The 16,207-nt window shown below is 51.0% G+C and overlaps 2 protein-coding genes and 1 pseudogene across 2 annotated transcripts; 2 read left to right on the forward strand and 1 right to left on the reverse strand.

The window, feature by feature from the left end:
* On the forward strand, positions 1-3,589 carry LOC138835277 (PRAME family member 12-like). Its single transcript, XM_070033845.1, has 3 exons — positions 1-33; positions 305-381; positions 1,984-3,589. Exons 1-3 carry the CDS (start codon positions 1-3, stop codon positions 3,587-3,589), a joined length of 1,716 nt encoding a protein of 571 aa, XP_069889946.1.
* A 3,682-nt stretch (positions 3,590-7,271) lies between these two features.
* On the reverse strand, positions 7,272-12,467 carry LOC138835278 (uncharacterized; annotated as a pseudogene).
* A 1,811-nt stretch (positions 12,468-14,278) lies between these two features.
* LOC138835279 (PRAME family member 12-like) lies at positions 14,279-15,763 on the forward strand. The gene has a single exon (XM_070033846.1). It carries the CDS (start codon positions 14,279-14,281, stop codon positions 15,761-15,763), a length of 1,485 nt encoding a protein of 494 aa, XP_069889947.1.
* The last annotated feature ends 444 nt before the right edge of the window (positions 15,764-16,207 follow it).

Below are 16,207 nucleotides of genomic sequence, written 5' to 3' on the forward strand. Positions count from 1 at the left end.
ATGGAGATTGAGACAATCTATTTAGAGAGTAATGTGAGTATATTGAGAGAAGGGTAGAGACATAGAGGAGATGTGAAAAACTTACAAAAATGCTTAAAATATTATATAGGTATAAAGAGGTAGTACTGCTATTAAGGAATTTAAGTCTCAGAGGTTTTGAATTGAGTAATTAATTTGTGGATTAAGTGTGTGCACAATGGGGGATAGGGTCTACTAGTTAAATATGGGTTTATCTGAGGATGTGGAGGACAAGAGTTTAGTCAGGCTTAAGGGGGTTGTTAGTTGTTGCCCCTTTTCGTTGAAGGCCACAAGACAGACAACAAAGACAATCAACGCTAAAGAGAAACAGATGAGACTAGACAAATGCTGCGCGGTGCCCGAGTAAGTACAGATGAGGAAGGAAACTACAGATGGAAGTGGCCAGCCACAACTTAACTCCCCAGAACAGAGAGACACTCGGATCTCCTCCTTCCTCCAGACGACCCTGGAGCAGGACTCCAGGGTGGGACCAGGGTACTGGGCACGTCTGTTTTTCTCTCTGGCCCAAATACAGATTCAGACTCAGGTCCTGTACAGGCACTTTTGGATCCCAGAACGTAAAACAAAAACGACAAACATGAAAGACACGAAACCTTAGAGCTCTGCCTTACCTCCAACTGGCCTTGGAATTTGGGTCTGGGGGCGCTGTTATCCCGGACGAGCCCCCAACGGAAAGACCACAGCCTCACTTGGATAATTTCTCAACGAGTGGGCACCCCAGAAACCAAGATTCCAAACCAGCAGATGCAACAAGCAAGAGCAGTTTACTTGACATTTGCACAAACAGACTCTCTGACCCGGTCAGTCAGAAAGCCCCGAGCAGAGGTTACAGACACTTTTAAAGGCAAAAAACCAAAAATTAACATAGAACACTCTTTGTGAAACAATTGGCTAATGGTTGGTCTAAGGGGGGGGGGTTACAGGCTACAGGCCTATGATTGGTTGTCATTTGGCTTAGCTTGTAGTCTTGCCAGGTGGTCGTTGTCAAGGTCCGACCCGGGGATTGTTGAACTGAACTGGAACTGAACACAGACACACACACACAGACACACACTCAAAAAGAAGAAATATTCAGACCAGGCTCTGGTGTAAATTCCCTTTTAATCTGCATTATTCCATTATTTCGGAAGCTGACATCTGAGGATCAGATGACAGGGCAGGTCAAAGCTAGCCAGCCAAGAAGGTGTGTGAGAAGAGTATCTCCAGTCAACTCCTGAGAATATATTCTAGCATTCTTAAAACCGTAGCTTGTAGGAACTCTGAGATGTGAGGGTCACAGGTCAAACACACTGGGCAAAACTATCCTTCAGAATTTCTAGTGTTGTGTAACAAGAGTTGTGGATGATGTGGTTGAGCAATAGCTGTGACAAAAGCAGCTCAGTTATGGCACCCAGGTCCTGAGTTCAAAACCCAGACCTGCAAAAAAGTGAACAGGACAGGAAGGAAGGGAGAGAGAGGGGAAGAAAACAAGGAAGGATGGATGGAAGGCAAGAAGGAAGACCGGGAGAAAGGAAGGCAAGAAGGCAAGAAGGAAGGAAAGGGAAGGAAAGAACCAAGGGAGGGAGGAAGCGAAGAAGGGAGGGAAGAAATGACAGGCAGAGATATTTCAGATACATTGTTAGATAGGATTAAGGTGGGCTGACTGCTCCTCTTGGATGCTTTGCATGCTCAGGGGAGTGGTCCATTTGTGGGAATATCTGGAGCGCTTAATGTAGAAGGTTTGGCAAGCTGTGGTGTCCCAAGCGTTAACCACTGAAGGAGGAACAGTGCAGTGGGAGTCGGGCTGATAATCCTGTCACTTTTGTGTTGGAACCTGCCTGTGAATATGTCCAGTAGGAGGCTGGCTGGCTCTCCAGCTGTGCTGGGTGTGATTCAGGAATCCCATCAGAAGCTGCTATCTGATTGGAAGTTAAGTGTTGGTGAGGGTGTGGTCAGATTATAAAGATGGCAAGGGGCTAGAGATGAGCAGCACAGTCTTGGAGCCTGCAGTCAGTCCCCTGTCCTGCTGGGATTCCGAGAGCCCTGCACACCTGCTCCACATCTGGTCCACCTGCGGTCCATCAAGATGAGCATCAGGACGCCACCAACACTGCAGCATCTAGACCTGCAAAGCCTACTGAGCAAAGAGTCCCAGGCCATCTCAGTCCTGGAGGATGTGCCGGTGCTGCTGTTCGCCCCACTCTTCATGGAGGTCTACGCACAGGGCCGCACAGAGGTACTGAAGGCCATGGTGCAGGCCTGGCCCTTCCCCTGCCTTCCCCTGGGGGACCTGGCAGAGTCACCAGACCTGGAGACCTTCAAAGCTGTCCTGGATGGGCTTGATCTGCTGCTACTTGCCAAGAAGGAGCGCCCCAGGCGGTGGAAACTGCAAGTAGTCGATCTGCGGAAAGCACACCCTGAGATTTGGATACGGGGATACCCCTCCATGGCGCAAATCTCCGCTCCACATGTCCTGACTGAAAGGCCAACAGACAGTCGCCTTTCAGTTGGGACCGAAGAGCAGCCCTTGATTCTCGCCAGTGACCTGACCATCAGAGATGGCACCCAGGATGCTTTCCAAGCCTACCTCCTCCAGTGGGCCAGGAAAAGGAAAGGACGAGTCCAGCTGTGCTCTACCAAGCTGCAGATTCTGTCTGGCTCCATCTCCAAAATCCAGAAGGCTCTGCATGCGGTGCGCCTGGACTCCATCCAGGAACTGGTGGTGAACAATTTCTGGCATCGAGAAACCATGAGAAAATTCGCTCCTTCCCTGGACCAGATGAAGAACCTTTGCCTGCTCACCTTCTCCAAGATGAGTGTCGACTTCTACACTTGCAGCCGCCGGAATCTCTGGTATTCCGGCAAATATGCGGTGCATCTGGGGCAGCTGCAGCATCTGCGGGAGCTTCGTGTGCACGATGTCTTCTTCCTGTATGGACGGCTGCCCGCCATCCTCAGCAGCCTGACGCCTTTGAACACCTTGTCTTTGAGCTCATGTCCGCTGAAGGAAGCCGACCTGAGATTTTTGTGCCAGTGTCCCTGCACCAGGCAGCTCAAGCACCTGCGTCTGAGGAGTTTGTGCATGGGCCGCTTCAGTCCTGAGCCCCTGCGCGCCCTGCTGGAGCAAGTGGCCGGCACCCTGGAGACCCTGGCCTTGGAGCACTGTGACATCACTGACGCACAGCTCTCGGCCATGCTGCCTGCCCTGAGCCAGTGCTCCCAGCTGCGCTTCCTCAGCTTCTATGGAAACCACATCTCCGTGGCCGCCCTGCACAACCTGCTGCGCCACACTGCCAGGCTGGGCCATTTAAGCCGAGGGCTCTACCCGGCCCCTCTGGAGAGCTACCGCCCTCCACACTGGGGCCTAGGGAGCCTCGACCCCGAAAGATTTGCCCAGGTTCGGGCTCGGTTGGAGCAGGCCTTGAGAGACATGGGGCCAAACCAGAAGGTCCAGATCTGTACTGATTTCTGTCATCGCCGGCAAAAGGGCCAATTCTACAGCCTGGGGCCCGATGGCTCCTGGATGCTCACCCACGAGGGGCTTCCTAGCCTTTCTGATCTGCCTATGTAGTCACCAGCCTCTCTCCTGGAATCTCGCCTCAGCATCACAAGGAACCCCTGGACACAAGGACATTCTCCCTGGGGCAAACTCCCATCTTTCAATGTACGTGGCAGGGACTGGGAAACTTCTCCCGAACTTCCTAGTTATCCAAGCCCCGGACTTTCTCAGCATGGTTGGTGTCCATGGGGCCTGTGTACACATCATCAGTAAGCTGGAGTGGACTCTGCCTGAAAGAACTGGAACATCATCTCGTTTTCGCTCTTTTTGTAAGCAAACCTTAAAGTCCTGTGCAATCCCACACTACCTGTCATTTACTCTACCCTTCACTTCATTAAATAAAAATCAAATAAAGGAAAACCATGAGTCGATTGATGTCATTTCTCAGCACCAAGCAATGGGAGTATATTTGTTGCCGAGAATTCTAGGTAGTCGACCCATCAGAGATCGGAGCATCACAGTTCTAAGCTGGCCTGGGGAAGAAAGTCCCCAAGATTCTCTTCTGTAGGGAACCACCAAAAAAGGCCAAACCTGGGCCTATAGTTCAAGTAGTAGAGTGCTGACACTGAGCACAAAAGCTCAGGGAAAACTCCCAGGCACTCACTTCAAGTCCCAGAATTGGCACAAACAAGCCAATAATTTCATGACCGAGGCCAAACTGATAACAATCCAATTTGGGAGGGAGAGCAAGGGCGCAGGGAAATTCAACATCAAATATCAAATGACGTCCCATGAACGTAAGAGAACTCCTGGCAGAGATCCTTCATACTTAGTTATGAGAATGATCAATACTGCTTCAAATTTGATCATCTCTGCCTTGAAAAGACAAACCACACTACATTGGCACTTTGGGGAGTGATATTGACTTCAAGCCCAAACACACACACACACACGCACACACACACACACACACACACACACACACACACACTCAAAAAGAAAATATATTCAGACCAGGCTCTGGTGTAAATTCCCTTTTTGATAAACCCCAGACTCACTGGGATACTTTCTCAATGGGAGGGCACCCCAGAAATCACGACTCCAAACCAGCAGATGCAACAAGCAAGAGGAGTTTACTTGACTTTCGCGCAAACTGACTCTCTGCCCCGGTCAGTCAAAGAGCCCCGAGCAGAGGTTACAGACATTTTTAAATGCAAAACCCAGAAAATTAGCATAGAACACTCTGTGAAACAATTGGCTCATGGTTGGTCTAAGGGGGGGTTTACATGGCTACAGGCCTATGATTGGTTGACATTTGGCTTAGCTTGTGGTCTTGCCCCGTGGTCGTTGTCAAGGTCCGTCCCGGGGATTGTTGAACTGAACTGGAACTGAAAAATATAAACTCAAACTGAAGAACATGTACTATCTATAACCGTTGTCCTTGTCCTTTGGCCGGCTGACATCCGGACATCTAGGCCGGCCGATATCCGGATATCTGGGCCTTGAGACTCTGCCCAGTTTTATTTCTCAGTGAAGTGGGGGGTCTGAATGCAAGCACATTTACTGAAGCAAAATCAGCGGTTAGCAAGTTAGTAATGGTAATGGTAAAGTGAGGTTTTTAATTTTTAATCTTTCATTCCCCACTTCTTCTCTGGACTAAATTTAATCTTAAAATTGAGGTTGTCTCTATCCTTGTGGGATGTCAGTTGTCTTTAATACTTGGTATTGTTGGGTTAACACCATGGTCTGTATACTGGATAGCCTTTGGCGATGAACTGTAACAGCCTGTTGAGGATGCAGGGGCCAAAGGTAAGGAGCAAAAGTAAAATTATGATGGGCCCTGCTACCGCAGACAATAGGGTAGTGAGCCAAGGGGATCTGGTCCACCAATTTTTTTTTTTTGGTCCGGTCATGGGGCCTGAACTCTGGGCCTGGGTGCTGTCCCTCAGCTCTTCAGCTCAAGGCTAGCACTCTACCACTTGAGCCACAGCGCCACTTCCGGCTTTTTTCTTTTTGCTTATGTGGGGCTGAGGAATCGAACCCAGGGCCTCGAGCATGCAAGGTGAGTGTTCTACCACTGAGCCACCTTCCCAGCCCCTGGTCCACCAATTTTTAAACCAACTGGCTTCTGCAGTTTTATTCCATTTACGTTTTTCTAGTCGCTCACGAAGTTTGGCCATTGAATCCCGTGCCACCCCGGTGTGGTCAGCATAGAAACAACGTTCCTCCTTGAGGGCTGCACATAGTCCCCCATCTTTAATAAAAACCAAGTCCAGGCCTCTCCGATTTTGCAGCACATCCTCTGACAGGGAGAAGAGGGATGTTGTTAGTGCGGAGATGTATTTTTCTATTCGCTTTAAATCTTCTGTTATGGCAGCCTTTAGCTGCTGCATGTGCTGATATCCTTCCACGTAAGCAGCACTCCCTACTCCCGTCCCGGCTATGCCTGCCGCTGTTCCTATTCCCATGAGGACAGCCAGAGTTATGGTGACGGGTTCTCTCTTGTACCAGTGGGTTAGGGCCTCCACTCGTTCCTCAAAGGATGGGGAGTTATGATATATAACTCGAGGATACAAATGTACTAGAACACAGAAACTAGTCTGCTTTATCAGCATTGGTGAAACACAAGGGGTTAAACCGGTGTTACAGGCCCACCACCCTCCATCTGTGGGCACTAAGTATTTGCCTGTAATAGCCGTAACCTTTTCAGTGTGAGTACAAAGCCGGCTCTTTTTAGAGGGTGGTGTCCCAAGACATAGTCCCTGACCTGACACTTCAGATAAAGTTAGCTTGCTAGTACTTTGCTGTCCCCAGGGGCATGAGGAAGTTATGTTGTAGGTGCCATTGTAGGCTGTTCCTTCATAATAAGGGGGTGCCTCGGAAAGGCAAAGCCAACAGGACCGAGTGAGGTCGCTCTTGGTGGAGTTGAGGGCAGCATAGGCTCCCTTAATCAGGTTATATAAGGGGAGCATCAGGGGCAGCTCTGTGTTGGCAGTAGCTCTCGGGAGGGTATGGTTGGGTGGCTGGCTTGGGAAGAGGGGTCTCCTTTCTAGAGTGGGGTTGGGTGCCAATGGGAGGGTGTTCATGCTCTTTACCCGAAGGCGGATACTTATTCGCCCGCCATCGTCAGCACCCCGCGTGCCCAGCCTAACCCCCCAGGTGAGACCAGTCCCCCAGGCCAGGTTAGGCACTTTTCCCTTATTAGTGAATTTTACAGTAAGCTTTACGCACCACCTTTGGCAGCTTTCGTCGACACAGTTTCCTTTTCCCCCTTGCCCACTGAACCTCTTAACCGTGATATAGTTCCAGGAGGATGAGGGGTTCCAGTAGGTATCGCCTGTGGTCTCACAGCCCCAGGCCTTACAAAAATAATCTTTTTTCTTCCCACATTTAGATTTGAGTCTAGGGTCTTGATGACTTGGGCAGACATAGATTGGGAAACCTCCCTGGGCCCCATCTCCCCAACGTGCTGCAGCCTGGCTGCCATGAACCCCAGTAGCGAGCGGTATGCAAAAGATTGGTTCTAGGTCAGGCCACCATGTCCAGAGAGGGGCTACGTTGGAGGTGGAGCAGATTATACTTCCATGTTCATTTACTACCTGCCATGTCTGGTTTTGGGGAAAGTGTGGGTTTGAATTTATGCCTGCCAGGGGGTGGACCCTTTGTCCCTCAGCTACTAAGGTTACAACAGAAAGGAATAATAAACAGTTTTTAAGAGTCTTATCTTGAGAGGATTTTGAGTGCACTGCAGCTTTCATTTGGGTGGCTCTGCGGGGTCCTTCTCATCCTCAGGCGGCACACACTTGACATGGGAGGCATGGATCCAGGCGGCAATCCCGTCTACCTTTAGCGCAGTAGGTGTGGTCAGCAGCACAGTGTACGGGCCTTTCCACCGCGGCTCAAGAGTTTTGGATTGGTGTCTCCTCACGTACACCTCATCGCCGATCTGGAAGGCGTATGGGATAATGGAACTTCCTGTCATGTAGACAGCAGCCAAAGGTTTCCACACCTGTCCCTGGATGAGTTGCAGAGCTCGCAGCCGCGCCTGTAAACTTTGGGTATTTGCAAAAGAATCAATGGCAGGGTCAAGGAAGGCTGCTATGGGAGGGGGTCCCCCATATAGGATTTCAGAGGGGGTTACTCAATGGCTTGCCGGGGTGTTACAAGCTCTAAACAAGGCCATGGGAAGGAGTTGGACCCAGTTTTAGTGCCAGTTTCTAGGGCTAATTTGGTTAGGGTCTCTTTAATTGTCCTATTCATTTGTTCTACCTGTCCTGAACTTTGGGGGCAATAAGCACAATGTAATTTCCAATCTATCCCCAAAAGCGTGGCCAACATCTGACTTACCTGGGAGACAAAGCAGGGCCGTTATCTGACCCTTTGATGTCAGGGAGCCCGAATCGAGGAAAAATTTCTTCCAAACTCTTCTTGACTACCACTTGCACAGTCTCTTGTTTAGTGCGGAAGGCTTCTGTCCAGCCGGAGAAGGTATCTACAAAAACTAGGAGATATTTTGCCCCATACCTGCCAGGCTTAATTTCGGTGAAATCGACCTCCCAGTTGGTGCCGGGTCGTTCTCTCATTCTGACTCCAGTGGGCGCTTGGAATCCGCCTGCATTAACCTTGGCAGATCTGGAATGTAATGAAACTGCTCCTCCCTCTGTAAAAGAGTCTCCAACTTTTTGTAACCCAAGTGGGTCCACCTGTGTAAGTAGGTAACCAGCCTCCTCGCATCCTTTTGGGGCAATATAGTCCTGTTTTTATATTCCCATGTCCCAGTTGAGTCATTAGAGATTGCCTTTAACTTTTTGGCTGTTTCCACATCCTGATCTGAATACTGGAAGAGAGGCTGTTTGTTTGGCTGTCGTTCTCATGATGTGACCAAAACAAAGGTTTGGTTCTGTAAGGCCACCGCCTTAGCAGTTTCATCCGCCATCCTGTTCCCTACTGCTACAGGGTCCCTCTCTACATGGTGGCCTGGACAATGGATGATGCTCACCTTTTTAGGTAGGATGAGGGCCTGCAGGAGGTCTAGGATTTCCTTTTTGTTTTTAATGTATTTTTCCTCCCGAGGTTAACAGGCCTCAACTTCAATAAATTTCTCCATGAACAAGTGCGGTAGCAAAAGCATGCCGGCTGTCTGTATAAATGTTGACTTTCTTTTCCCGGGCCTTTGTCAATGCCTGTGTCAGGACCATGAGTTCGGCCCTCTGTGCTGATGTCCAGGGCTCTAGGGCCGATGCCCACATGACTGTGGTCCCATCTACCACTGTTGCCCCCGCCTTCCGCTCACCTTTATGCAGGAAACTGCTCCCATCCGTATACCAGGAGTGTTCAGCATCTGGAAGGGGCTGGTCCGTCAAGTGCTCACGGGTCCCGTGCACCTCCGCCAGGATTTGATGACAATCATGTTCGATGGAGAGATGAGAGTCTGAGTCCGGAAGTAGAGTTGCTGGGTTGAGAGAGCCGGCGGCCCCGAACTGAATCCGATCGGGATTTAACAGCATTGTTTGGTAATGGATGATACGAGTGTTTGAAAGCCAATGGTCAGGGGGCTGGCAAATAACTGTCTCTATGGCATGGAGGGCCATCACTGTCAAGGGCTGTCCCAAGGTTAGCTTATCAGAGGCTTTTACCAACACGGCCACAGCTGCAATGATACGCAGACATGGGGCCCACCCGGCCGCCACACTGTCCAGTTTCTTTGAAAAGTAGGCCACCAGTCTTTTCCAGGGCCCCAGTTTTTGAGTCAAGACTCCTTTTGCGATTCCCTGTCGTTCATCCACATATAGGGTGAACGGCTTGGTCACATCAAGGAGACCCAAGGCAGGAGCTGATAATAAGGCCTTTTTAATCCGATCGAAAGCCTGTTGTTGTTCTTTCTCCCACCGAAATGGGACAGTGGCCTTAGTGAGAGGATATAGAGGGGCTGCTAAGTCTGTGAAGCCTAGTATCCACAGGCGACAGAATCCAGCCCTTCCCAAGAACTCCCTCAGGGCCTGTGCACTTGTGGGCGTTGGGATCTGGGTGATGGCTTGTTTACGACTCTCTGTTGGCTACCTCTGCCCTCCTTTCAGCTTATAGCTTAGATAGCTCACTTGTTGGACACAGATTTGGGCCTTTTTGGCTGAGGCTCTATACCCCAACTCCTCCAGCCTCTTTAAAAGGGCCCCAGTACCTTTTAGGCAGTCATTTTGATTTCCAGCCGCTAGGAGCAGGTCATCTACATATTGTAAAAGGCTGAATGGGGGGGGGTTGACTCTGAAATCAGCCAGGTCCTGGTGTAGAGCCTCGTCAAACAGGGTCGGGGAGTTTTTAAATCCTTGTGGCAATCTGGTCCCTGTGAGCTGTCCTGAAAAACCTGATTCTGGATCTCTCCATTCAAAAGCAAAGATCAGTTGACTCTGAGGGATTAGCCTCATGCAACAGAAGGCATCCTTTAAATCTAACACTGCATACCATGTGTGGCTTGGGGGCAGCGTACTTAGTAAGTTGTAGGGATTAGGCACCGTAGGATGTATGTCCTCTGTTCTCCGGTTCACTTCCCTCAAGTCCTGCACTGGATGGTAGTCTCCCATCCCAGGCTTTTTGACGGGCAATAAGGGGGTGTTCCATGGAGATTGGCATGGTTTTAGGATACCCAATTGGAGCAGTCTTTGTATATGCGGCCTAATTCCATTTTTGGCTTCCCTGCTTCGTGGATACTGATGTATCATCACCGGGGTAGCCGAAGCTTTAAGTCCAATGACCATGGGAGGCTGGTTCCTAGCCAGTCCCATTCCCACAGTCTCCGCCCATGCCTGGGGAAAATCTGATAACCATTGGGGTTCTATCAAGGCTGACTGAGGGCTTTCATGTAACCGATGTTCATCCTCCAGGTGTAAGGTTCGGACTTGGAGGGGCTGTCCTTGGTGTCCCCTAATGGAGGCCCCTTTTCCTTGGAAATAAATCTGGGCCCCTACCTTTGAGAGGAGGTCCCTCCCCAACAACGGATAGGGGCAGTCTGGAATTAGGAGGAACGAGTGAGTGACTAACCCTGTTCCGAGGTGAACTTTTCGTTCAGTTGTCCATCGGTACATTTTCCCTCCTGTGGTCCCCTGCACCAAAGATGTCTTAGAACTCAGGGGACCTCCTGATCGTGTTAGGACCGAATGGTGGGTGCCAGTGTCAACCAGGAAGGTTACTGGCTGGCCCCACACTTGAAGGGTTACCCGGGGATCGGGGGGTGGGGGGTTCCTGGCCCTGACTGTCCTAATCTTTATCATCCTGTAGGGACAACACTTGTGCCAGCCTTCAGGGTCCTCTCATCTGCCCCCTTTTCTTCGGGCCATTCCTGACCCAGTGTCCTGTTTCCTTGCAGTATGCACACTGGTCATGGCTCACCAGAGGTCTCTTTTCGTCCCCCAGCTTCCTACCTAACCTAGCCTCTCTCTCTTCTGGCTGTTGCACTACGGTGGCCAAGATCTTACTTAACTCTTTAGTACGTTTCTTGTCTAGCTTGTCCTCTCTATCCTCCTGCAACTTCTGTAATCTTTCTTCCTTGACTTCCTGAGTTTCTCTCTTATTAAAAATTTTCTCTGCTTCCTTGACCAAATCCTGCAAAATATAGCCCTGAAGCCCCTCCAACCGCTGTAGCTTAGTCCGAATGTCTGGGGCCGATTGCCCGATAAATGACATAATGACATCGGATTGTCTGTCTGCAGCAGAGGGGTCAAAGGGCGTATACATACGGTACCCTTACATTAGTCTCTCTATAAATCCCGCAGGCGTTTCCTCAGAACCCTGCACTATCGCACGTACCTTAGCCAAATTGGTGGGGTGCCTCCCGGCCCCTTTGAGACCCGCCAATACAACCTGGCGATAAAGACAGAGTTGCTCCCTACCAGCTGCGGTTTTCAACTCTCAATTTGGGCGGGTTAGTGGGAACGCTTCATTGATCTCATTGGGCAACTGCGTTGGCCTGCCATCTGCTCCTGGAACATTTTTGCGAGCCTCCAGGAACACTCGCTGCCGTTCCTCCATGGTGAGGAGCGTCTGCAAGAGTTTCTGACAATAGTCCCAAGTGGGCTGGTGGGCTGGCAGAATGGATTCAATCAGGCCTGTCAGGGCCTGAGGATCCTGAGAAAAGGGCGGGTTATGGGTTTTCCAGTTATATAAGTCTGAAGCAGAAAAGGGCCAATACTGAAATTGGCCGGCCCTGTCTGGAAGGGAAAGGCGGAGGCGCAGACGACTACTGGGTGGTGGCCAGGGCGGCTGAGGCAGCAGTGGCGTCTGGGGCCCCGCCTCCAGCTCAGTGGAGTCCAAAGAAGGAGCAGGTGGGGAAAGGGAGACCTCTAGTGCGCCCCTTTGTTCTTTAATCCGAGCAGGTTGGGCATAAGGCAGCAGCCCGGGAACCAAGACTAGCGGGGAGTCTAATAGTAGTAGATCCGCCTGGTCATCATGTAAAACAGAGGGAGATTGGGAGGAGGAGTCCTTAGTTTTAAACTGAGACAACTCTTTTATGGGATAGAGGGAAGATGAGAGAGAGGGAAGATAAACAAGGCGAGTGGAAGAAGGTAAGGGTACGGGTGGAGGAGAGGGGACAGAGGGAAGAGGAAAAGGGGAGTAGAAGAAGGCGGAGAAGCGGATAGAGGAACTGGTGTCTGGGAGAGGAAAGGCTTGATCCACTTCGGGGGTCTCAGGCCAGATCTTCCCAAGTGACTATGTAGGGGACCTGATCAGGGTGTCCATGAGGGCCCGGCTGAAAAACGCGAGCCTTCACCTGTAGAAGAATATCAAGATTGAAAGGGCCCTCCTAAGGCCATCCCACATTGGGAGTGGGCCATTGGGAGGAACAGGAACGAATCCACTTTTTCTTCTGGACCTCCAGCAACAGGTTGTGGGCCTGGGTCGTGACTTCTTTCCAGTGATCTAGAATAAGGCTGAAGGGGGTTGTTAGTTGTTGCCCCATTTCTTTGAAGGCCACAAGACAGGCAACAAAGACAATCAACACTAAACAGAAACAGACGAGACTAGACAAACGCTGCCCGGTGCCCCAGTAAGTACAGATGAGGAAGGAAACTACAGATGGAAGTGGCCAGCCGCAACTTAACTCCCCAGAACAGAGAGACACTCGGATCTCCTCCTTCCTCCAGACGACCCTAGAGCAGGACTCCAGGGCGGGACCAGGGTACTGGGCACGTCTGCTTTTCTCTCTGGCCCAAATACAGATTCAGACTCAGGTCCTGTACAGGCACTTTTGGATCCCAGAACGTAAAACGAAAACGACAAACATGAAAGACTCGAAACCTTAGAGCTCTGCCTTACCTCCAACTGGCCTTGGAATTTGGGTCTGGGGGCGCCGTTATCCCGGACGAGCCCCCAACGGAAAGACCACAGCCTCACTGGGATACTTTCTCAATGGGAGGGCACCCCAGAAACCAAGACTCCAAACCAGCAGATGCAACAAGCAAGAGGAGTTTACTTGACATTTGCACAAACAGACTCTGACCCGGTCAGTCAGAGAGCCCCGAGCAGAGGTTACAGACATTTTTAAAGGCAAAAACCAAAAATTAGCATAGAATACTCTTTGTGAAACAATTGGCTCATGGTTGGTCTAAGAGGGCGTGGGGGGTTACAGGTTACAGGCCTATGATTGGTTGTCATTTGGCTTAGCTTGTGGTCTTGCCAGGTGGTCATTGTCAAGGTCCGTCCCGATGATTGTTGAACTGAACTTGACTTGGACACAGACACACACAAACAGACACACACTCAAAAAGAAGAAATATTCAGACCAGGCTATGGTGTAAATTCCCTTTTAATCTGCATTATTCCATTATTTCGGAAGCTGACATCTGAGGATCAGATGACAGGGCAGGTCAAAGCTAGCCAGCCAAGAAGGTGTGTGAGAAGAGTATCTCCAGTCAACTCCTGAGAATATATTCTAGTATTATTAGAACCGTAGCTTGTAGGAATTCTGAGATCTGAGGGTCACAGTTCAAACACACTGGGCAAAACTATCCTTCAGAATTTCTAGTGTTGTGTAACAAGTGTCGTGGATGATGTGGCGGAGCAATAGCTGTGACAAAAGCAGCTCAGTTATGGCACCCGGGCCCTGAGTTCAAAACCCAGACCTGCAAAAAAGTGAACAGGACAGGAAGGAAGGGACAGAGAGAGGAAGAAAACAAGGAAGGATGGATGGAAGGAAAGAAGGAAGGACAGGAGAAAGGAAGGCAAGAAAGCAAGAAGGAAGGAAAGGGAAGGAAAGAACCGAGGGAGGGAGGAAACAAAGGAGGGAGGGAAGAAATTTCTGGCAGATATATTCCAGATACTTTTTTAGATAGGATTAAGGTGGGCTGACTGCTCCTCTTGGATGCTTTGCATGCTCAGGGGAGTGGTCCATTTGTGGGAATATCTGGAGCGCTTAAGGTAGAAGGTTTGGCAAGCTGTGGTGTCCCAAGCCTTAACCACTGAAGGAGGAACAGGGCAGTGGGAGTCGGGCTGATAATCCTGTCACTTTTGTGTTGGAACCTGCCTGGGAATATGTCCAGTAGGAGGCTGGCTGGCAGTCCAGGTGTGCTGGGTGCGGCTCAGGAATCCCATCAGAAGCTGCTATCTGATTGGAAGTTAAGTGTTGGTGAGGGTGTGGTCAGATTATAAAGATGGCAGAGGGCTAGAGATGAGCAGCACAGTCTTGGAGCCTGCAGTCAGTCCCCGGCCCTGCTGGGATTCCGAGAGCCCTGCACACCTGCTCCACATCTGGTCCACCTGTGGTCCATCAAGATGAGCATCAGGACGCCACCCACACTGCAGCATCTAGCCCTGCAAAGCCTACTGAGCAAAGAGTCCCAGGCCATCTCGGTCCTGGAGGATCTGCCGGTGCTGCTGTTCCCCCCACTCTTCATGGAGGTCTACGCACAGGGCCGCACAGAGGTGCTGAAGGCCATGGTGCAGGCCTGGCCCTTCCCCTGCCTTCCCCTGGGGGACCTGGCAGAGTCACCAGACCTGGAGACCTTCAAAGCTGTCCTGGATGGGCTTGATCTGCTGCTACTTGCCAAGAAGGAGCGCCCCAGGCGGTGGAAACTGCAAGTAGTCGATCTGCGGAAAGCACACCCTGAGATTTGGATACGGGGATACCCCTCCATGGCGCAAATCTCCGCTCCACATATCCTGACTGAAAGGCCAACAGACAGTCGCCTTTCAGCTGGGACTGAAGAGCAGCCCTTGATCCTCACCAGTGACCTGACCATCAGAGATGGCACCCAGGATGCTTTCCAAGCCTACCTCCTCCAGTGGGCCAGGAAGAGGAAAGGACGAGTCCAGCTGTGCTCAACCAAGCTGCAGATTCTGTCTGGATCCATCTCCAAAATCCAGAAGGCTCTGCATGCGGTGCGCCTGGACTCCATCCAGGAACTGGTGGTGAACAATTTCTGGCATCGAGAAACCATGAGAAAATTCGCTCCTTCCCTGGACCGGATGAAGAACCTTTGCCTGCTCACCTTCTCCAAGATGAGTGTCGACTTCTACACTTGCAGCCGCCGGAATCTCTGGTATTCCGGCAAATATGCGGTGCATCTGGGGCAGCTGCAGCATCTGCGGGAGCTTCGTGTGCACGATGTCTTCTTCCTGTATGGACGGCTGCCCGCCATCCTCAGCAGCCTGACGCCTTTGAACACTTTGTCTTTGAGCTCATGTCCGCTGAAGGAAGCCGACCTGAGATTTTTGTGCCAGTGTCCCTGCACCAGGCAGCTCAAGCACCTGCGTCTGAGGAGTTTGTGCATGGGCCGCTTCAGTCCTGAGCCCCTGCGAGCCCTGCTGGAGCAAGTGGCCGGCACCCTGGAGACCCTGGCCTTGGAGCACTGTGACATCACTGACGCACAGCTCTCGGCCATGCTGCCTGCCCTGAGCCAGTGCTCCCAGCTGCGCTTCCTCAGCTTCTATGGAAACCACATCTCCGTGGCCGCCCTGCACAACCTGCTGCGCCACACTGCCAGGCTGGGCCATTTAAGCCGAGGGCTCTACCCGGCCCCTCTGGAGAGCTACCGCCCTCCACACTGGGGCCTAGGGAGCCTCGACCCCGAAAGATTTGCCCAGGTTCGGGCTCGGTTGGAGCAGGCCTTGAGAGACGCGGGGCCACACCAGAAGGTCCAGATCTGTACTGATTTCTGTCATCGCCAGCAAAAGGGCCAATTCTACAGCCTGGGGCCCGATGGCTCCTGGATGCTCACCCACGAGGGGCTTCCTAGCCTTTCTGATCTGCCTGTGTAGTCACCAGCCTCTCTCCTGGAATGTTGTCTCAGCATCACAAAGGAACCCCTGGACACAAGGACATTCTCCCTGGGGCATACTCCCATCTTTCAATGTGCGTGGCAGGGACTGGGAAACTTCTCCCCAACTTCCTAGTTATCTAAGCCCCGGACTTTCTCAGCATGTTTGGTGTCCATGGGGGCCTGTGTACACATCATCAGGAAGCTGGAGTGGACTCTGCCTGAAAGCAGTGGAACAGGATCTCGTTTTTGCTCTTGTTGTAAGCAAACCTTCAAGTCCTGTGCAATCCCACACTATCTGTCATTTACTCTACCATTCACTTCATTAAATAAAAATCAAATAAAGGAAAAGCATGAGTCGATTGATGTCATTTCTCAGCACCAAGCAATGGGAGTATTTTTGTTGCCGAGAATTCTAGGTAGTCGACCCGTTAGAGATCAGAGC

The sequence above is a fragment of the Dipodomys merriami genome, unplaced genomic scaffold (genome assembly GCF_024711535.1).
Source record: "Dipodomys merriami isolate MVZ:Mamm:240054 unplaced genomic scaffold, mDipMer1.0.p SCAF_233, whole genome shotgun sequence".
Lineage (NCBI taxonomy): Eukaryota > Metazoa > Chordata > Mammalia > Rodentia > Heteromyidae > Dipodomys > Dipodomys merriami.

Bases quoted from the DNA above. Each gene is read 5' to 3' on its own strand.
- LOC138835277 (XM_070033845.1), top strand. From the start codon at position 1: ATGGAGATTGAGACAATCTATTTAGAGAGTAAT. The intron at 34-304 runs GTGAGTATATTG...TTTTCGTTGAAG, and splicing joins CAATCTATTTAGAGAGTAAT to GCCACAAGACAGACAACAAA. The intron at 382-1,983 runs GTAAGTACAGAT...CAGATTATAAAG, and splicing joins AAATGCTGCGCGGTGCCCGA to ATGGCAAGGGGCTAGAGATG.
- LOC138835279 (XM_070033846.1), top strand. From the start codon at position 14,279: ATGAGCATCAGGACGCCACCCACACTGCAGCATCTAGCCCTGCAAAGC.